We start from the raw sequence: 22,437 nt of genomic DNA on the forward strand, positions 1-22,437 counted from the left end.
AAATATAATAAATATATTGCTTGAGCCCAAGCAATGCTGGGGAGCCGCCGGCCTCCAGAACAGGCAGCAATAGAAAGGAATGCTCCTGGCTCAGAACCCAGAGGGGCACCTGCCCTGCAGACAGCTGTAACCCTGCAGAAGGGTCCACAAATGGAGAAATCAGTCCAAAGAAAACAGTGATCAGCACCTTGTGATGCAAAAGTCTTCCCTTTCACTTCAAACTCCACAGCCTGGATGGACCCGCAGTGCTGATGGAGAAGATCCCTGGTCTTTGCTGTCATTGCTAACCAAAAAGGGCCCAACCCTTCTCACTGATGTCACTGTATGGGGATTCTTCCTACAGGAATCTGCAGTGGCATCTGAAATCCACCTAACAACCCCTTGGTTTTCATTCTATAGCTACAATGCAAATAAATTACCTTGTTTGTAGCAGGAATTCTCACGTATCTTTCTAACCAACGACACAATTTTGACGCTTTTTACATTATGCCCTCCTGAAGCAACATTTGAAATCGCTAAGGAAACTCTTCTTACATTCATAGACTGATCTGTTTTAGCAGAGCAGGGCACTTCAGCACGTACGTTAAGTCTGGCCAGAGCGCAGAAGCATTAACAGGATGGAACAATCACGTTTAAGCCGTAAAGAGATGGTCCAAGTGACCTCATGTTTTAGTTTTCTTCTTTCTCTAGAGCCCATGAACTCACACATGCTTGACAGCACATCGTGCACAATCAAGCTACATGCAGTCACAGCTACAACTGACAGGCTAGGCAGTTAGAAATGGAAAACTAAATTCATCACTTTTACAATGCAGGAACCACACGAGAAGTGCGAGACGGAGAGAGAAAACACCCTGCAAACAATTTATTTCTTCTTCCCCCAAAACTGCCACCTTTACTTCAGTTTATTAAGCAGCAACTGGCTCGGATAGTAATTGAAATACACATAAGCACCCAGGAAAGAAGAAAACAACAGCCAGCAGTAAATTACAGCGCTTACATAAAGTCAGTAAGCAAGGGCCAGCATTGATGCCATTTATGAGAACTGCGGTGCCGAGATAAACTCGATGGGTTCTCATATTATCTTCTTGCCTAGCCTCAAAAGAGGTTATCACTTCCCTCCATGTGGCAGCGTTTAATTGATTCACAAAGCAGCAGCTATTTGGAACTGAAGCCAGACTTCTGCAGCTCTCAGGAAGACAACGTGTTTGCAACAAGCAGCACTGCTGCATCAAGGCCTTTCCTGAGGGTGCTGTCCCAAAAAAATAATGCTTTTTGGATATTGTAAGAGCGTAACAGAAATGTTTTCTTTGCCTTCTTCTCATTCAGAGATGTGCTGAGCTCTCAGACTCTGCTTCTCACTCTCTGCTTGAGGTATGAGACAGCTCAGCAGCCCTGCAGACTCCTCCTGCTCTCTCCCTGAGTTCTCCCTGTAGCATTTACCACCATCACAGAAAGAAGCAAAAGCAGCCTTTCTGAACTTGTCAGATGGACGTGGTCCACTTAGTGAGATTCAGAGCAGAGGTTTTGAATAGCACTCAGCTCGGGAGAATCTGCTTCAGCTTCCCCATCTGCCGCAGGCATGATGCTGCAGATTTGGGCTAATCCTTGTTTACTTTCATTCAACCCTTTGAACTGTAAAATGGAGTTTGTCCTACCTCTAAACCATGATCTGGCAGTCAAGAAATGCACTGCAACATCTAATAACACCCCTGTCCTCAAAGGAACGGGCTGAAGTGAGTTCATATTTCCAAACTGCTCCATAGTATTCATTACTAGGAGAAGAAAATGTTGGCAAAAAGTATTTCCAGGGACCACAAGATTAGCTCATCTGTGTGGACACAAACCACACAACTTCTTCTCTGAATGCTATAGCTTGGAAAATTAGTTAATGTCCTATGTAACAAAGAAACAGAAGCATGGGTTAAACAGAAAGCATCAGCAATCCTGATGGAATCCACCATTGAGCTGCGTGGCTCCAGTTGCTCAGAACCAGGACTTGGAGCAATCCATGCTGCAGTTATGTGCAATACTGTGTTGTACCACTGTAGAAATGCTATACATTCTAGGGCAATATTCCAAGACGAGACACATGTGAAGCCCAGGTAATGAAAGGAAGACACAGTGCAAAACAAGCTTAAAGAGATTAGGAAGGAGAATGGAGACTTCAAAAGTGTAATTTATAAAAGCATTGTAACAAAAAGCTTTTTTGAAGTGGAAAAAATAGCAAAGGCGTTCTGCATTTGTAGAACACACTCTGAGTAACAGCAATGTTTATATGAAACATTCTGTGTAATGACAAAAGTCTGATGCACCTCCTGAGACAGATCCACTGCTGAGAAATATCAGAGCTAACAGCTTGTCTGCGAGATGCAACTTCTTACCTTTCCTCCAACACGTAAAAGCACGACGATGCTGATGGAAGATGGAACATACGCATGCTGTGCTTCTTTATTACCCCACATTATTATTAAAATCTTCATTAAAGGCAAATGAGAAGTGAAAACATGAGTGAATGACTGTGACCAGCAGATTCCCTAGGACAGGCTCCAAGCCTGAAACTGGCCCAACCTGCACGATGTGCACGAGTACATGGACACAAACACACACACACTGCTCTGTGCAGCACACTCTACACAAGCAGGAGTCAAATGTGTTTCCTGTTAAACAGATGTGGGTGGTCTGCTCCTCCATCTGAAGCAGCATCGCCTTGATTAATTTTGTAAAGCAACACAGTGCTTAATTCTATCTGAACAGCTCTCTGAAGAGCTCTTTTCTATCGAAGAGTATTAATATCTTTCAGCCAGTAAAATATAAAGATGAAATAAGTGTTAACCCATGAACTGAAGGTTAATGCAATTCACTCTACAAAGCAGTCCTGGAAGCAGACAGGGAAATTCAGCAGTACTGAACTGACAGCCAGACATAACCACAGGGATCCTATTAGGAGGACTTTTGGTGTCCATCGACACCACAGAACGTAAGGGCACAGCTCTTCCTTCACACAGTTAGCGAATCTACATCTCTTTCTTCCACCCAAGCCCTCGCTTTGCATTTCATTTGTAGATACTGACCTTGTCTCCTCTTGTCTAATTTGGCCAAAATTGACTAATGTGTTAAAAAATGACAGGTGAGAGCCTGCAGAAACAAGCGTGCAGATGCAAGAGAGTCACAGAGCCGAGGCACTAACAGCAAATGGGGAATCATTCATTCTATTTCCTTTCTATTCCAGTATTCCTATTTTATACAAGGATTACTGACAGTGGTGGTGATCTTGAAAGGGCTAAACCTGAATTTTGTGTTACATACTGAAAATCAGAACTGCTGGTGTCCTTGTATTTCATGAGAAAATGTCTATGTTTTCAGTAGGGCTGAAGTAATGAGCTACTTAATGACACAGAGTGCCTTTAAGTCATTTTGGTTCCTTGCCTAAAAACTTTCCTCACTACTGCTGCCACCCCACAAGCACATTGTATACCACAAATGAAAATGTATACTTCCAAAGATAAACTTTCATCTCCCTGTGGTGAACCTTATGCAGCACACCAAGAATTTTTCATAGACATGCATCCATTCGTTCTCTATAGCTTCTGCACATTAGTCAAAATACTTTCTATTAAATACAGATCTGGATGTCTTCTTTCTCTTCTAGAAAAAGAGAAAGGAAGAAATAGTTTTCCACTGGCAAAACTTAAAGAAACCTGAAACAAAAGAGAAGATATAATCCTTTATGCACTGGCTTGAGCACTGCTAGCTAGGATTGGTAAAAGCAAGGCTGATGACATTAGATTTTCATTTAAGTTTAAAACAACGCATCAAAGTAGTACTGCTCAGAGCACAAGCAAACTACAGTCAGGACAACAACATAACTTGGTTCCCATGCCAGCACTGCCCTCAGTTTTTGGTAGGATTTATGGAGCAACACATCACAGAATTATGGAATCATAGAATGGTTTGGGTTGGAAGGGACCCCAAGGATGGTGAAGCTCCTACTCACCCCCTGCCACAGGCAGGGCCGACAACCTTCCCATTTCATAGCAGCCCAGGCTGCCCAGGACCCCATCCAACTTGGCCTTGAACACCTCCAGGGATGGACAGGGCATCACAGCCTCTCTGGGCAGCTAGAACTTCCCCAGTATCCAACCTAATTCTTTCTTCCTTCAACTTCAAACCATTTCCCCTTGCCCTGCTGTTATCTACCCTTTCAAAGAGTTGACTCCCCTCCCGTTTATAGGCTTCCTTTAGGTCCTGAAAGGCTGCCATGAGGTCATCCCACAGCCTTCTCTTCTCCAGGCTGAACAAGCCCAGCTCCCTCAGCCTGTCATCAATAACATCACCAATAAGAACCAGATGGGCTCTGCAGTAGTGCTGCCAAGCAGGCACAGCGTGCCGGGGCTCTTCTCACCGCCTCTCTGACAAATGGAAGGATGAAATGGATGAAATCCTGGCACAGCTGAACTCGACAGGAGTTGTACAACGCAGCCAGAACCTCATCCTTAAATGTTATGAGGCCTTTATCCATATGCTCTCTCACATCACAGCAAATTCATAATCTGCCTCCCGAAACCGAATCGCATTTTAAATGAATTATTGGTAATGATAAAATAACACGAAATCATTGTTTGTGGGCCAGCGTTGTTCCTAGTAAATTTATTGCTTCATAAAGTTTACATGAATTCTCTCCAGTTGTCACTACAGATGCAAATCTCAACAGCCATTAACATCCAGGCACCCAAAACAACAAACTGTGGGCAGGTTCATGCAGGGCACAGTTGTTTCCAAAGGCACTCAGCCTCCAGTTGGTTACATACTGGCTCCCAAAAGAAAGCAATGCGCCAGTCAATGTGCAGAAGGAACTTTCAGAACTGTGCTTATGGCACAAAAGACACAAACCCAGCAGCTCCTGGGTCCATCACTCAGAATGCTGCTGCTTATGGCCTGCTGTTGGTTGCACTCCTGCCACTGCAAACCTTTCCCACATGCAGAGATCACCTCAACCATCCCATTTCTTAAGGATCACAATGCCTCACAGAAATGACATGCCCCTAGCATTAGCTCACACATTCCTTCCCAACATCCACCTTTTCAAACCTGTCTAGGTTTAAAAACAATGTAACGCAGTCATTTGCACTGATGAGATCAATAGATAGAATTTAGGAGATCCAAATTCCTTTGGATCATAATCTCCTCTACAAATACACATTTAATGTGATTGCAGTACAAGCCTGACATCTGCTTCAGGTACACAAAAAGACAATTGGCCTAATGCAGCAAACTGAATGGTTATTGCCTATTACATTCCCTGAGATAGCCAGTAAACTACTAGAAATAAAAACAGGTCAATAGGAGTTTATTTCTTGGCTCAGTTTAGAAAATAGAAAGCAGAGCAGTATCATCATCAAACACTCTTCTGTGTAACTATTAAACCCACTGCCTTAACAAAAGCATAAAAACAAAACATCAAATTCTTCAAACAGCAATGGAAATAAGCTCTCTCTGGCTACGTTCTTAAGCCTTAATTGGCATTTCAAATTGGCAGAGGCACACAAAACATTGTAGTGTAACAAATTATTCCTTCCCTACTAATCCATGGGTGACCTACATAAGATCTGGCTATAAAGAGTGAGATCTGGTTCAGTGAGTCAAGCTGGTCATTTTCAGACACACTCAATTCTACACTCATGTTTAAAGCTTTCCTCCCTCTACACAACATACGTAGAAAGGCATCACACAAGAGCTGAAGCACTGTATCAGATGCATGTCTGCAAGGCTTTCAAGCCTTCACCTACTTCCTTTGCAGTAAAATATTTACACCACAGCACGAGGAAGAGACTTGGCTGCCCTCAATGTATTCACCAAGTAATCCCCTCTAGAAGCCACTGTATCAGAGTGAGATGCATATATTCAGATTCTTTTTCACTCCTAACTAGGGGCTACGCTTACTGTATTCTGTATGCAAAACATTTTTAATACCTTTCACACTGCCAAAAGCTCCATCTGCAATATAAGTAATATATGCAGTAACAAACAGATAGCTTTAATTACCAAAAAGATTCACACACACTGCAGCAGCCAGCAGTACATCAACACGGTGTGAATTCTTGCTGTGAAGCCACAGACTTTGTGACACTTAATCTCTCTTCAAAAGAGATGGCAATTTTTTTCCATCTCAACATCAGAGTGACTTCTGAAATAATACACACAAATGACAAGTAAAAACCTGAGATGAAAGGCTATTATTGTGAACACATGAGCAGTATTTAAATGCCCCTGTTCACTGTAGGGAGTTGGACTAGAAGACCTGTCAGGGTCCCTTCCAACTGAAGAGGTTCTATGGTTCTATGAATAACTAAATAAATAACTCGTTTCCTTTTATGATCTCTTTCAATTTAGCCAAAGACTATTTGCTACACTTGGTGTGCTCGCAGCTGCTAGCTGCAATTAAATCTGAATTCAGATTTTGATACTGAGGCATTTCTGGCCCACAACAAGCTAACTTAAAGCAGTCCATTAGGATTCCTTCATAAACAACAGCTGAAAAACCATTTGTCTGGCAACACGCTCCGTTCTCACGTAGCGCAACTGCAAGAGGCCCACAGTTGCTGTCTTACCAATGCAGAATAAACCTGGAACTTTCAGTACTGTACTCACAGCGGATTCCGTATATCATGAGAGGATCGAGCTGCTTCTTGCCATGCTTCCCCTGGCCTGAAAGGTTGGAGATGGCCTGAATTTCCCGATGGAAGAGATAATCGAGCAACGTCAGCGCCATCTTCTCGGCCGTGCGGCAGTTGGTGCTGATGTGCAGCATGTCAGCAGGGGTGATGGGGCAACGGACCCGCATCTCAGGGTTATTTTCATCTCCAAGCCACGTCCCGTTGGGGTAATCCTCTAGAAACAGAGATTGTGGAAATTGTTATCGTGACCAGGAATGAAAGAGTCAGGTTCAGGTAGAAGCCAACGTTTAAGTTCTTCCTGTTTTCTCTGTAGTCTCCATAAGCTTCTTTCAGATCTAGAATGACCGATAGGCTCACAGTACTTGTTGTGGATAAAAAGTTAATTCTCAAAGCTGCATCAACAGAGAGCAAAGCAGTGACCACTAACATCCTGTTCTACAGAAGGAACCCCGTGCAATTAGTCCAAACATCTAATTCACTCTCACACAGCTTTCAGAAGTGTCTCGTGTTAGAAGCCAACAGCTGAAAGCACGCTGCATTCACCGTATTCAGTGCTCTCATTTTTTATCAAGTTAGTCATTCCCTAAAAATGAATTACTGCAACCCCGTAACATTCTCAAAGTATAGCTAATCCCAACAAGCCAGCAGCTTTGAACCACATTTCTCCCCAAAAGCATCAGATTAAAACAAGCCTAAGCAAGATTATAAATTTAAGGAGTTGTACTCAATAGTGGTCAGTACCTTATCTGATCACTTACAAAAACAGTATTTTAAGTAATAACAATCACTCAAAATGTAGCCAGAGATCCCAATCAGAATTTTGTTTTCCCCTCAAATTTACTGGCCGGCATTCTATATTATTTCCTAAAAACACAGCTTACCAAGGAATAGTCCCAGCACAAAGATAATAAATGAATCATTAGTCATCTCCCCAGTGCATATTCCCTTCTAGTCAAGGATGAGGTCATTAGCAGGGCAATATATTTTAATTTTAATCACTGCCAGAGCTACACCTAACTTCTCTGTGTGCACACATTACTCTGTATGTACATCTGCAGAAGATTTTTGAATTTGCCACAGTGTCTCACTTTGAGGGGAGCAAAAACTATTCACCTTAAGAGATGCCAAGCCCTCAGTGTAAACAAATCCTTGGTAATGCCAAAAGTTAGTGGGTATGAGACTAACAAGGAACTGGAACAGAGCTCAGAGGGATGACCAACCACTAATGGAGGATGGGATGCAACACATGACAGAGGGCAAGATGCTCGTTCCAAATGAAAGCAGGATTCCCAGTACAAACGTTGACAACATCAGTAGGAATTGGGAAAAACAACCAATGGTCACTGACAGAGGCCGTTTGATTTCTGTGTTTGCTCTTAGTAGAGTCAAACACAAAGCTTCCTCACTTAGGAACCCTTCGCTTCTCCCGCTCCAGAGCATTACAGCATCTTCCCACTGCTTCCAGAATGGCAAACATGGGAAAAAGGCAATCAGTTATATGATTTATCCCACACAAAATGCCTTCGAAATGGAGCTTTATGGCATAAACGAAGTCATAAAGTCCTGTTTTCCATAATCCCTTTAGTCAGCTAAGTGACAGAAGTCCAACAGACGAGCACTCTTCGTATTGAACCCCAAGCAATCAGCAGCTTTCCCTCTAACAACTGGTACACGCCATCAGCCCGCATTTCACCAGGCTGTAAGCCAAGAAGATACACAATAAAACCTACCATAAAAGCAGCTCCAACACACAGAGCAGTTTTTCAATACGACCTTCAGGTTGGGTCATACCACTGCTGTCAAATGTAATTTCATTGCAATGAATTATGACAGCATGGAGCAAACGTTAGATTGTGCAACGGTGATGTATCATCACAAAGAACAGATTATCAAATGTAATAACGTCTAAGGAAAAATACTTATCACTGACATACGGAGCAGCTAGCCCCTCCAATTTATTTCTGATGAAATCAGAATTTAATGCTCTGCTCTGAATAGATTGTTAGATGCCTCTTTCTATTCATACGTACGTAAAGTGCTTCATATGTATATTTTTGCTTGTACCTAAACTGTGTAATAAAGCACACGGGTGGTTTTCTGTCCACAGCACCAGGTGCCATCTGAAAAATAAGGTGGTTCAGATTAATTACGACTTGTTTTGAATGCCACTGTGTCTGGCCTTACCACAAGTCTGGTTAACATTATCAGGGAAAATAACATTCTGTTCCTGAAGACAAATGGAGTGTTTGATAAAAATTTGGACAGAGCTGGCAAAGCAAAGATGTCATTGGAGAGATGTGGATGTTTTCCAGAAGAAAACCTAGGAAGCAAAAGGAAGGTGCTACATGCCTTCCCAACCTCACTACTTTACCAGTTCACACTATTACCATTAGGTGTAAGTAATTAATACATTGGGAAACTTTCATCTGTACTCTTGCTATCAGCCTACACCAACCAAAGATTCTTATCAATCTGCAAAATCAACACTTGTGTGGTTTTGTCTCTTTTTCTCTACTGGCACCAAGTCCAGAACATACTGTTTTCACCACATGCAACTGTCCTTTTATTGCTAGCAGCCTGCAAAAAAGACACTGCCTTGTTATTCTGACCTATGAATGCAAGCCCCATGTGAAATTCTCTCTTGTATTTCCATCCTGCTTTAAGGATGAAAGCTGAAACTGAAAGCTTCCTTTTGTCTGCAGAAATACAAGGAATCATTAAAGAAAAATGATGTGCATGAAATTACCAGTGGTCTTTGCATACATCCACTCAGTGTTGACGCCAACACTTCCATTCAGTCCAAACTAAACTGGTTTGAATATGCCATATTAATTCATTTCCTGCAGCCTTCTAAATGAAATTCTTCCTGCCCAAATGAAACCTGAACAGTACCAAAATGCTGATGGTAATGAGAGTCTGATGATGCAGAAGAGCACGGTAACCTAACAAGAATTCTGACAGCTCTATGGATGCGTGCAGCCTTCTCCTCACCTCTCCTTTTCCCATGCACTCCAGGTCACGTATATAAACACATATGCATAACCATCACCCAAAGCCTTAAAAGCTGAGGTCCACAGGCTTTGCTGTGTAATCATTTAGTATCAGTGAAACTTACATGGGTGAAGTTACACGTGACCATCTTGCTGATCTACCTGATGGCACACAAGCTAAAATTCTCCATATCATGCATGAAAATATCTGACTTGTAAAGCAAGGCTGGATAAGGCTGTGGGCAACCTGATGGAGCTGTGGATGTCCCTGTTTGGAGTAGGGCAGTTGGACTAGGTGACCTCTGGGGGTCTCTTCCAACCCTATGGATTCTGTGATTCTATGAAAATATTAGCCATACTGAACTGTCAGCACATCTGGCACCTCGGACACAACAACTATGAAAAGACTGACATCCAAAATAACGGTGAGAAGAGGAAGCAGAGTGCCAGTTAGGAGGGAACCGGCTCTGAATGAGTGGAGAAAAGAGACTGAATAGGGAGAGGGACAAAAAGACAGAGTTTGATGGACTTTCTTTTCTCTGAGCAATTATTTAGCACATAAATACTATTGATTAAAGCTACTTTCATTCAAAGCTTCCAACACTCAAGCCTCCTTTTATGTTCACTGTAATGGCTCCTGATGTGAATCATCAGGCATTATACTTATATCTAGATGGGATCTAGATGGGCCGGGTTATTTAGTACATACGTTGCAACACTCAGATACTGAGCCAGGCCTCCACCAGGCACTGCACAACCACAGCAGCACAGCTTCTACTCTTTCAAGACTGCCAAAAGACAACAAACACTCAAAGGGCTGGGGAGCAAAAATACAGTCAGATAACAAGCTTTGCTTAAAAACCAGCGCGTATAAATGCACGCACTCATCTGTGTGTGCATCTGTGTATGCCAGGGTAAACACGAACCTTTTTGATTTCACCCCGAAGGATTTTTCTTTCATTAATTTTCCTAATGGCTCTGCCGTTCCACTTAAACTCTGGCATACAGAATGCACTCTGCAGAGGAGCTCCACCATGAGATATGTGCTGCAGAAAGGTGGTTCCTTGCACTTCTGTACGCCAAATACTGTATCACCAGCAAAGTGGCTCTCGATCATTCCTATTTCCAGTGTTAAAAGTCCTGATGTTTTTATCTGATTTGCTCTCTGCACTCAGAAACTCATTTCAATGACAGACAATCTAAGTTTCTGGTTTCTCTTCACTGTTTTTTTCAAGATCAGAAAATTTGCCTTTATCTCCATCCTGCTGAATCCAGAACTAGTTTGCTTTTCAATGCTGTTTTCAAATCTTTTTGACTGTATTAAGTCCATTCCTTTTATCTCAGAACACAGTTGACCGTTTCTCTGTGACCAGAGAACGCAATGGTTTCAGCAAGCACGTGTGAGCAGGCAGAGGAGGCTGGGGCTGCTGCACTGCCATGTACTGCTGCAGAAACAGCACAGGGAGCTTTGTGGTCAGCATCCAAACCCCAGTGCCAAGAGCACAGCCATCAGACAAGAGTCATTGCAGATCTCATGCCTGGTCTCACCACGCACATGTGCGTCCACCCAAGGAGATGGCAGACCCCGCGCTGCCATTCACATCTTTCCACTGGGACATGTTCCCCTATTCAACATGTAAGCACCAGCAGTAAGACCAGAAACAAAGCTGGGCTTTGCTCTCTCACCCTGTGCTGTCGACCATCCCTTTAAAACAAAGGCAAACAAGATGGAGCACCTGCCCACATAAATACTGGAATTAACCCATTCCATTACTCAGTGCGGCTGCATTTGAAAGGCAGGGTGGAAGCTGGTACTTGCAGCAGGAAAAAAAACCACCTGGTAGCTGCCATAGAAAGGCAGAGAGATTACTTAAGCTCAAAACAAAAAGAAACCCCCAGTCCTGGAGACATTAAGTAATATTCTGGCTAACCTGTAGGAGATTCTGCATCTTCTTAAGTAAACTCCTGTCAAACAGCTGGAGGGCTTTGGCCCTGCAAGGGTTCATGGGGGTGTGATTAGCAGAGAGCTCCCAATAATCCAAACTCAATGCTGTCCCATTCCTATAGCTTTCCTTGGCTTTAACCCATCAGTAAGTTCGTGAGGTCTGATCAGTGTGCTCACATCAGCTGTGCACACTGCTATTTTAAGGATGGAAAACGTTTGCTGTGTGAAGGTTCACTCTTGCTGTCTGCATGTGGACACGAGGAGCTCAGCAGGAAAAGCAGAAGAGTTGTAAGCGATGATATAAAATGAAGGATTCCATCTTAACAGCGAACTAAAAGTCCTGTAAAGAAGTCCTGGCCACTTAAAACAGCTGTTTAGTATCACACTTCAAGAATGGTGAGCTCTGTTAAATACTACTATTGGAAAATAACTGCCTCAGATGCAAAGCTGAAGAGACAGATAATGACTAAGCAGTTTTCCTTAGGAAAAAAAACCTATTTTTCCTTTAATTAACACACTACATAGACCAGCTTGCCCTTATCTTCTCCAAAAATATGCATGTTTACATTTCTACTTCTAATTCTGTCATAGTCTTAAAATGCAGTAAAAACAACACTGAGAAAGCAGATAGGATACAAAACCATCACACATGGTGCCAAACATTGCATGTCAGAGTTATCAAGTGTAAAGTTCACTGAACCAAGAGCTAAATCAATGGATCTTGCTGTTTTATTTATATCACTTAAAAATAGTCTTCAAGGGGCTCTCTTCAAGCATTTCACATACTCAGCCAGTGTGCTTCTTTCTTAGCAATTTCAAAGCCTTGGCTTTAGCTTAGACATTTCAAACAACATCTGCTTTTAAGGCAGCACAGCAATGCTGAATGGGGTATTCTTACAACACAAAGATGAGAGGTCCAGCTTTCCTTCCTTCCATATTAAAAATAGGACAGTAACTCTATTGTCCAAGAAACAGATTTAAAAAGGATAACAATGTGAATTAGCGTTTCTGGAACAGATGCTCTTCTTGTCTGTACTGCAGGTCAGAGAACAGAAGCTTTAAATATTACCACATACTAAATGTATAAAAGAAAAACACTCTTATAATATTCTCTTCCTTATATCCTGAAATCTCTTTTACCTTGAAAGCAATGTGTGGTGCTGATCAAAGTACTCTTAGGGATAAGTGTGTAGAGAATAATCAGAGTACCTTCAGAGAGCTTATTACCAGAAGCATTCAGCATCTGAGCTTGGTTGCTAAATTCAATTGGCTCTTCAAGTTTGTACTTCTTCTGTGCACAAGCAGCAAGAAAAACCCAGCAAGTTCTGTTTGTATCCATGCTGTAAAGGGAAACTTTGAAGAGCAGGTGAGGAATGGCCACGGCTTCTTATAAACCCAACCACGCAATGATCTCTAATCAGCACTGAGCATTGAGGGAAGTACTGTGGAAGTGCAGAATACATACAGAACCCAGAACTTTGTAATGTAAGGAATGTAAGGAAACCCATCATTGACTATTGAGGAAATGAGAGTTACTCTGAGGAGCGGAGATGGCAAAAGGTCCTCACAGGGTGCTGTACAGCAGCATGGGATGCACAGTGTTGGGGTTGCAGTGACAGGTTGGGAAGGCTGTATTTGTAATGGCTCTTTCAATAGAAGGCCAGAGAGTTGGATAGGATGGGAAGGAACCTGGACAAGTGTTATTTTCATCTCAGATGTTATCTATTAAGAACACGAAAGCCTCCTTTTTAGGTGTTGATCATTTGAAAGTCTATTCACCATTCTTAACAAAGCTCAATCGCTCCTGGTTACTCAGACTTGCTTTTCCTCATCTAACATGAACTCCCTGCAGTGAGAAAGTTTAGACAAACACATTTGAGAACGTCAGAACATTGTTTAAAGATTTGTGGTGAGAATGAAAGTGCGCAGAGCTGCCAGGTTACGGCTCAATCAACTGAAAACCAACCCTTGGCAGGATTAGTGCCACATACCAGCACCAGAGAACTCATTAAAACCAGAAAATAATATAGGTACCTCACATTGTAGGTTTAAAACTTCTGTAATTTAAAACTAGCGTGGATCTAATGTTCCTCTCAGTTTCTGCAGGGGAAGACAAAATCCAAAAAGAATATCATGCTGTTAGGACCCAAGTTTTTATGATGAGTGATGCTGGAGGAGCCTTTCCACCTCCAAAACTGCACCGATGGAATTAAGGAGGTCACTTCCTCTGCTTACTTTTCATAAGTGAATTGTACAAAGTTGGAGGGTGCCTGTGCCTGAAGTCACACAGCTCAGCACACCTTCTGATCACAGTTAAATGGACAAGAAGCTGTCAGCACACACAGCTAAACGTTCACAACTACAAACCATAGGATCACCAAGCTTGGAAAAGACCTCCAAGATCATCCAAGTCCAACCACCCACCCACCACCAGCAGTTCCCTACTCAACCACGTCCCTTAATACTGACAAACTGTTTCTGGAGCAGTTCCTTAAGATCTACTGATGGCAACGATTTAAAAACATTCTTGGTTCATCAGCTGCTCATTGGCTGTAAGCCTCATTAGAAAGCTCAAGATGCAAAAAGCACAACTTTGTTCAAACTGGGAATATGCTGTATTCAAAACCTACCATAAAAACACATCCATGTCAAAATTAACCAGACTCATAAAAAAGCAAAAAGCACATCCATCAACTAATGACAGCCACTTTAAACATGTTCTAGTGATAAACGTTCCTTCCTTATTCCATTCAATGAAAAAAGATCCCTTAATCCGCGCAGAGAACAAAAAAATTAGGACAGCAAACAAGAAAATTCCCCAAAATACTTAAACACAGCTTTCTTCCAGATTAAAGAAAAAGCACAGAGTGCCTCAGGAAAATACATAATAAAAATGAATGTTTTCTAAACTATCATATGGGATTAAATGTCTTTTGGAAACAGCCAGCAGAGAGCAAACAATGCATCCATGAGTTGCATTCTGAAAACCCCCACAAGTCAGGGCCATGCTCAGTGTCAGCTGACAGCACACCATGAACACAGATGTGTTTTGCTTTCCAGACAGAGGGCAACGAATGGCAGGCATGCTGAAAAAGGGCTGAAAGTTTGCCTTTCTTGTCCTCTCGTACCTCAGAACCAACCCAGATTCCTCTGCGCAACTCCAAGCCATTCAGAATTCTGCTCCAGACAACGAAAGCGAGCTGATGGGCACTGTAACTTTTGCCTTTTGCTGCTGAAGAAAACAAGTCTGCAGAGCCGAGCTGTTACTCTTCATTGCTTCCTTTTTTAATAATTTAATCTGTGACATACTGCAGGCTATGCTGCTTAGCATTCCTGCTGTGTGAGCAGGCCTCTCATCTCCACGAGGGCAAGAGAGGTAAGCCTGGGGATTACGAATCTGATCTCTCCAAGCATTCATCAATCTCCAGGAGATTTTTAATGGATGACTGTTCTAAAGGTCTGAAGAAAATCAGATCTGAGGACGTTAATGGATTAGCCATTTCCTCACAATTTACATATACAGCTGTGTAAAAGGCCAACATCACATTTGTCTGGGCAAATCCGTGCCAAAACCACCAAGGCAAAAAGGGCATAAGACAACAACCTCCCTCCTAATGCTAGAAACTTCGCTCCTGACACAGGGAATGCAGAGCTGTATGAAATATGAACAGAGCCCACAGAGGGCATGCTCCATACACAAGCCCTGCCATTGTAGCAACACCCCATTTTCACTTGGGACATTTAAGATTATCTGAACATGTCTCAGTCTTTCCTGACTTAAATTCTGGGCCAACACATTGTAAGTGTGAGCATGCAAAGTATTTTCCCCTCTCTGGTAGCGTAAGCTTTTCTACCTCATGCAGCTTTAAAGCTCTGCAATGAAAGCTCAGAGAAGAGTTTCTGTAATAAATACTGAGTGATACATACATTGTATACTGTTACAAATGCAGCCTTTTCTGATGACGTTGTGCATACCAGATTGTGCTCATGAATGCCCAAAGTATGCCTGCTTTCATAGAAATTCCACAAAGTTTTTGGGGTTAAAAAAAAGAAGAAAAAAAAAAGATCTTTAAAAATACTTCAATTTCCATTGAAACAATACAGGGTAATTTGAATCACCCTGAGCAGCATCTGCACCATAGTAATTTTATCACTTCTATTTGTGCCATTCCTCCTCCTATCAGCCATATTAAAACCGAATAAAGAAATGAAAGTTGACAACCTCCTTTTTCATCCTTTCCCCTGGTTTCCACCAAAGCAGCATATGATGTGTTTTACTGGCCTTCTTACTGGCACTCCAACATGGAAAACAGCTACAGGCTGTTTCCGAAGACCTCAGTGAGCATACCTTGCATTCAGCCAGCTCCTATAGCCAGGGAGTTCTGGCTTTACATTCCACAGGCTCAGGATCTATCTCTATTCCTTGCATCATTAAGTTAGTCAGAGCCAAAGCTATTATCAGTGATGCCTCCTGCTTGCTGCCTTCAGTTGACTAATAAGACTCAGACCTTCCTCCCGCTGGTTTCACCAATCTGGAAGAAATAGTTAACTAGAACACAGCTTGTAAAACTGGACATTTTAGGATTTCCTTGTCATCAGACATTGATCAAAACTTGAGCACAAAGACTTCCAGATATTCCCTAATCCGAGGAAGCAGAGACCTTATGCTAAATTCATCTGATTCCGGAAAGCACGGAATAAATTTCCTCACGCAGAAGTCAAAAGGGAATGAAGATGAAGTTAATCAGGAAAGAGTTCAACAAGGAACTTACACAACTAGCACAATTACTTTATGTAGATTTAAAATTCATTTCAGCCCTATCTGCAATCTGAACGCTTTTTGAGAGTGATTCCTGAGACAGCTAAGTGCCCTTTCATTCTCCATTGACCACTATGAAGTGTTCCTCAGGAGCAGCTCACCAACACAACACACACACAGGACAGATGTCCAAGAATCTTTATGAAACACTGTATGGGCATCCAGACAAATTAAAGAATCTCAGGTTCAAATGCTTCCAAACAATATTTTTAGAAACCATCTTTGGTGCATGAGACTTTCAGTGGATCAACTTTTCAAGTTCAACAAAGAGCAGAATTGATCACAAGTTATTTCCATCTAAAACTCAGTGCCCCTTATGCCATCTTGTTTGTGCCTAAAACTGCCAACTAACATTCCATGTTGTAATATTTCCAATCATGTAAAATAGAGCAACTTTATAAGGCTAATTTAAAATTCTTGGACTTCATTAAAGGTGACATATCTAAAAAAAATCTGTTGCAGAAGAAGCTGACACTGTCCATTATTCTGCAAATTTCATATGAATTTACTTACAAAACTGTTAAGAGTTGCTAAAATAAATACTTTTCATTTGTGAGAACTAAAGGAGTGGGTTGGTGCAACAACTTGAGATGGATCAGTAGGTTCTATTTCCCAGAGATAGCATTTGTTTTCCTGAAACAACCCAGTGACAGAAAAATCCTTGAGGTTGCACTGCTACAGGGGGGCATACATTTTAAATTTTACAGGCAATTCTAATTAGCTGCTCTGTCTGTAAAGCTAGTATAGATTTTATCTAAATATATGTGTATATATATAATATATCTAAGTATATATATAGATTTTATATATATATATAAAATATATTCACTCAGCTTATTATTCATTCCTATCTGATGCTTGCTGTACAGAAGCTTCCAGCTGAATTTGGGTTTATTCCACCCTCCCATTTACTTTTCTCATGTAGTCTCAGACCAGCATACCTTCAGAGTTCAGCGTAATAAGAGTGACATTGTTCCCAATACTTTGGCTTCCTAATTGTCCGCTGTTGGAAACGGAGTCACTGGCCTCAGAGCCACTCTCTCCATCTTCGTTGTGACTGTCGTCGTGCCCTGGAACCTTCACCACTATGGTGTTCTGCCTACGTCCAGGAACAGCACTGCAGAAAAGAGAAGGATGTAACTTTGGGGAAACACAATCCTTGATCAGGAGAAACAGCAGAATGAAGACAAAGTTGCAGTACAACAGTTTATATAAATGTATTAAGAACATTTCCTATCCACAATCTCCAACTCCACTTAATTTTAACTATGCTCTTGATAGCACAAAGTTTAACAGCCTTGCTGGGCTGCTGTGTATTCTTTATTCAGTTGATTAAATACAGGATATTGGCACGTTCCCAAGCAATTATGTATCCATGCAAAAAAAAAAATACGTAGCTATGGGAACTCTTTCAGTTGTCATCTCTCAACCAACACTGAGCTCATCCCAGATCCTCTAAGATGTCCTCTGCACACCAGCAGCAAAGCAGTGCTCTGTACCTTCAAATGCAGGCTTTCTCCAGGCAGGACTGATGCATTCATTTAGCACTTGCTGTTATTTTACCTTTTCCCCCCCCACCTAAAACATTCCTCACTTTCACTGGGAATTGCTGCAGACCGCTGCTGATCTGTCAAAGGAGGAAGAGAAGGGGGAGGATTCCCACAACTGCTACTAACTTGCTAAGGATATTTTCCAGAGAATCCGCTGCTCTGCTCAGTGGCTCTTCCTGCCCAACCATCTTGGCTACAATTGAATTCTGCCGGTCGTTGTTCAGTATTACAGTGGTCTGGGGAACAACACTGCAAGACAAAAGTCAGAGAGGAAAAGGGAATGTAAAGGAGAGAACCTTTAAAAGAAGACATGAACACAATCTCGTTGTTCAAGTAGCCTAATAAAGAACAAGGCTTAGAGGCAGTCCCTGTTCTTCCCCCCGCATCACGGTTACGTATCGAATGCTAAAGCTGGTAATCCATTGATTCCAAGTCCACTTGAATCCATGTCCACTTGACATCTGTATCACTTTAAGCACTCATAACTCTTTCAGAGGACAGACAGCTTCAATGGAGTTATATAAAAGTCCACAACCCCTGGAAAAGTGATAAAGAATCCATCAACTCAAGACACACAGGAGGAAGTCTGCAAACCACAGCTCCAGAGAGTCACCGAATTCTTGTTTTGAGAAGCCTGGAAGTGAACATTTTCAGAGCTCCTACAGCCAATTCACGTGATAAAGCATCCCTGCTAGCAGGACAATCCCCAGAAAAAGAACGTGATAATATTGACTGCAGAATCAGATATGGAATTTAGTTTAAAAGCGCATATTGTTGGGTTGGGGGCTCTCAGGGGCACGGAGGTGAGAGCAGCACTGAGGGCATCAGAATAGAACATCAAATAACAACGAGACTAAGCTGTTTCTTATATTAAATCTAAAACAACAGAAAAGCAGTTAGTAGCAAGGAGAAACCAGCAATGAGAAACTCTCTCATTAAAAAACAACACTAAGTCTGCAATACAATACAGAAGTAAATGTAGTCAGTAAATGTCTTCGACATGCAATTTACTATTTGATTTTGTTTCTGAGATTACCATCGTTGTTCCCACACTGTTACTCCTTGCTCTATCTGCTGAGCAAGGCATCGTTTTGATGTCGGAGCTGCTTTTGGTCATGGTGAAGTGAAGGGAAGAGAGAACTCCGAAGAGATGTTTGTGTTTTAGCCACAGTGAAGGCTTTCTTCTTTCTCTTTGCTCCACACAGTAAACAGACTGCTATTGTTTTTACTTGTCCGACATCTCAAACATAACTGATGGGCATTTATTTTTCCTAACTGTATTCCTTGGCTAATTGTTGAAAAGAAATATGAAAGACAAACAAATTAAACAAATGTGATGACAGCAACTCTGTTTATTTCAGCTGTAACAGCGCCCGCTCGCATGAATATTCATGTGTGCTCCTAAGACTTTAAGTCTTACAATATCCATCGTTAAGATCCAATGGAAAGATAAGAAACTGTCCTAAGAGCAAACAATAAATGGATCTCAACTTTGGCTCCGCTGAAGTGGCTGATATGGGGTTTTTTTGGAAACAAAAATCCCAGGGCCTAATGCCCCGCTCCCCCACTCCAGCAATTGGAATCGTTGCTAGTAACAAATGGGATTCCTTGAGGACTGCCAATGATCTGTTGGACTGCAAAGCTCGTGAAGCTCTGGAAGATGTTTGTCTAATCATGGACGAGTACAGAGTGTGCTATGGCTTCCCATGTCCATGCGAAGTTCAAGTTCTATTAAGCAATAAACGGGTTGGGATTTTTGCTTTATTTTAGTTGCAATCTGGAGCATAAAGGCTGACGACGTTTTCACAGTCACTTTTTCAACACGATCTCTCATTAAAAGAAACTGTGCACGTTACCAGACACCACATTCTCCTACTTCAGTAAAAAGGCAACTTGTATTTCCCCCAGTTTTAAGGCCAAACACCCACCAACTACTTGATCAAACAGGCAGCAGCATTGGCAGCTGCCCCAGCCCAGCAGCCACGTGTTCTTGTTTCATCCCCCACGTTGTCCAAATGGATGAAGTTTTTACAGGCCAGCTTAAACGGTCACAAATTTCACGCTTCCTATCGGATGTTATTAACACCATCTTTCCCCCAAACATTTGCGAGTACCTTCTTAAAATTTCACTCACCAAAGCTCGTTTTTAACGAGCGCTGAATAATTAATGGCATCTGTCGAGATAAATTCAATAAAGTTCCATTTATCAACTCCCTAAGCTTTGGCTCAAATTGAGCTCTAATTTAAAAAAAAAAATAGTCTTAGCACTAAAAATAAGGAAGTTTGGTTTGGTTTGTTTTTGCTTTTTTTTTCTTAAGAGAACATTCATTTTTAACAAAGACACTCTGGAGATGAAGCCAAATGGCACACACCTTATTTAAAGCCATCGTGAATGAGGAAACACTTTACTATAAACCATCAGCACACATTTACCCCTCCCTCAATGCATCAATATATGTTCAAGTTCACAGATTAAATCCACAATCCTTTCTTCCCTCCAAATTTACGCCTACAACAAACACCAGGTCCTCTCTGAGCATTGTCCTATTAACTAAGAGAGGTTAAGTTATTGAGAGGAAAAATCCACTATACGGTTGTTTGGGAGGAGCCACTAACTAAACATACCATTTTACTGACACTTCTTTTCCTGGCTATACAGCACAAAGGCAAAACCAGACACCACAGACACAAGGAAAATCTTAGTAACCAGTCACAGCAACAGCCAACTTGTCCATCAGTTGCTCTGCACTTGGAAATGAGCTGTTACCAAGCGGTAAGGATTCAGAGAATCAGGTTGGAGGGGAAACTGAGTCACACAAAGCACTATGGTAGAGAACAGCATCTGTTTGGGGCCGCTCAGCACAGCACACAGCAATCACTGATGGATCTTTCTCAGCGATTAACCTGAGTGGGAACTCTACATCTGGTTTCAAAATAACTGAATGAAGCTTCTTGTCCATTTCCAGGAATCACGAGGCGGCGGATAAAAGATCTCTTTCAGTGCTCTGTATTTAACACACACAGGCTCTGGTACAAGCCATTCCGTTCTACTTTGATCCTAAAAGAGAAAGATTATTATTATTTTTTTTTTTATGTGTAATGCTTAATTCCTGAAGACCGATGCTTCCAAAAGCAGATGACCTACGGAGGAGGAGGAGGAGGAAGAGGTTGCCTTTCTGTTCAAACCATCATGAAGGTTAACCCAGAAGCTATCATTCTAGTCCATGCTCTGCACGTCAGAGCGCTCCGATGCTGCTGACCAGATCTGACAACGAAGCATCACGAGGCAGAAAGTTCTGAGAGCTGATGCTGTGAAACCTGAGCAGCTAATTATCTGGAAGGAGAACAAAATAACAGTTGGGACCAATACAAAAAGGGAGGCCTGATGCTTGCCAACAGGATTTCAGTCTCAGTTTGTACACAGGCAAAACAGACAGGCACAGGATTCCCTGCAGATATGGGAATGCGCTCCCCAGTAAATTCCCTGTGAGATGTTCTATTGTCTGTTCTCAGTTTTGTTTATTTTAGGGAGGCAGCAACAAGAAATTTGCTGAACCTATACAACTTTAAACAAGGAGTTTATGTAGTCAAAACAGAAGGGGCAGCCTTAAAGAATCCAACAGAGGAAACTGTTAAATCCTATTACAGCCTACTGGGCCCACACAGCGAATTATTCCGTTCTCTTTTTTGTTTTCTTCTTTCAGACTGCAAATCTTATCCTGTAGATGAGTCTACTGTAAGGATTACTTCTATCATTACAATTATTTTATGCACTAAACGAAAATCACAAAGAAGAGGGAGGGCAGCTACCAGATCCCAAATGAAGCAATTCTTTCTACGAGTGCTGCCAGTACCATACTCATGAAAATGATGGAAAGAAAGTATTACAAGTACTTAAAGTACTAAGCATTAAAAGGGGTCAGAGGGAGTGCTTTGGAAACCCAGCATTGTTGCATGGGCTTCAGTAGTTTCCATTTATGTTCACGTATTCCTTTCCCCATAAGCATTAGAACTTGGAGAGACTGCTTCTGCAATTCTGTCTGTTCTTGGACACAATTTAGTAAAAAAAAATAATAATAATATCCTAACATCACGATGCTTGTGGATAGATTTATATTTGGGGATGATGGTTCTTAATGTCACTAACCAATTTGCTAAATTACAGCAGAAAACATTTTTAAAAGAATAAACACGCCAGATAATGATTTTCAAGTGTGTACATTCAGCCTCTGGCTTTTTATTATTATTATTTTTAAATGCACAAGACCTTTATCTTTTGCATAAGAAAAACGCTGCCAATGGTAATTTTCAGTCTGGAAAATGAGAAAGTTAGATCAGATCATTACTCTTCACTCTGTCACCTTTTTTCTTGCCAATAACCTGTCAATCACACAGAACATCATCAATGCCATAAAGGAACTCGGCCTCCGTGACGCTGCCCGCTCTCTTTCTCCCA

The 22,437-nt window shown here is 41.7% G+C and overlaps 1 protein-coding gene across 6 annotated transcripts in view; it reads right to left on the reverse strand.

Moving 5' to 3' along the window:
- The window catches only part of LOC122187967 (BTG3 associated nuclear protein), a 127,126-nt gene that overhangs the window by 82,073 nt on the left and 22,616 nt on the right, over positions 1-22,437 (reverse strand). For all 6 annotated transcript variants that reach the window (XM_042885891.1, XM_042885888.1, XM_042885889.1 and 3 more), the window contains 3 exons: positions 18,108-18,230; positions 17,373-17,548; positions 6,652-6,891 (listed from right to left, as the gene is read on the reverse strand). In XM_042885891.1, coding sequence (XP_042741825.1) covers positions 6,652-6,891; positions 17,373-17,548; positions 18,108-18,230 — 539 coding nt within the window. The remainder of the gene's footprint in view (positions 1-6,651; positions 6,892-17,372; positions 17,549-18,107; positions 18,231-22,437) is intronic.

The sequence above is a fragment of the Lagopus leucura genome, unplaced genomic scaffold (assembly GCF_019238085.1).
Source record: "Lagopus leucura isolate 7727_CA_CO unplaced genomic scaffold, USGS_WTPT01 Super-Scaffold_100053, whole genome shotgun sequence".
Lineage (NCBI taxonomy): Eukaryota > Metazoa > Chordata > Aves > Galliformes > Phasianidae > Lagopus > Lagopus leucura.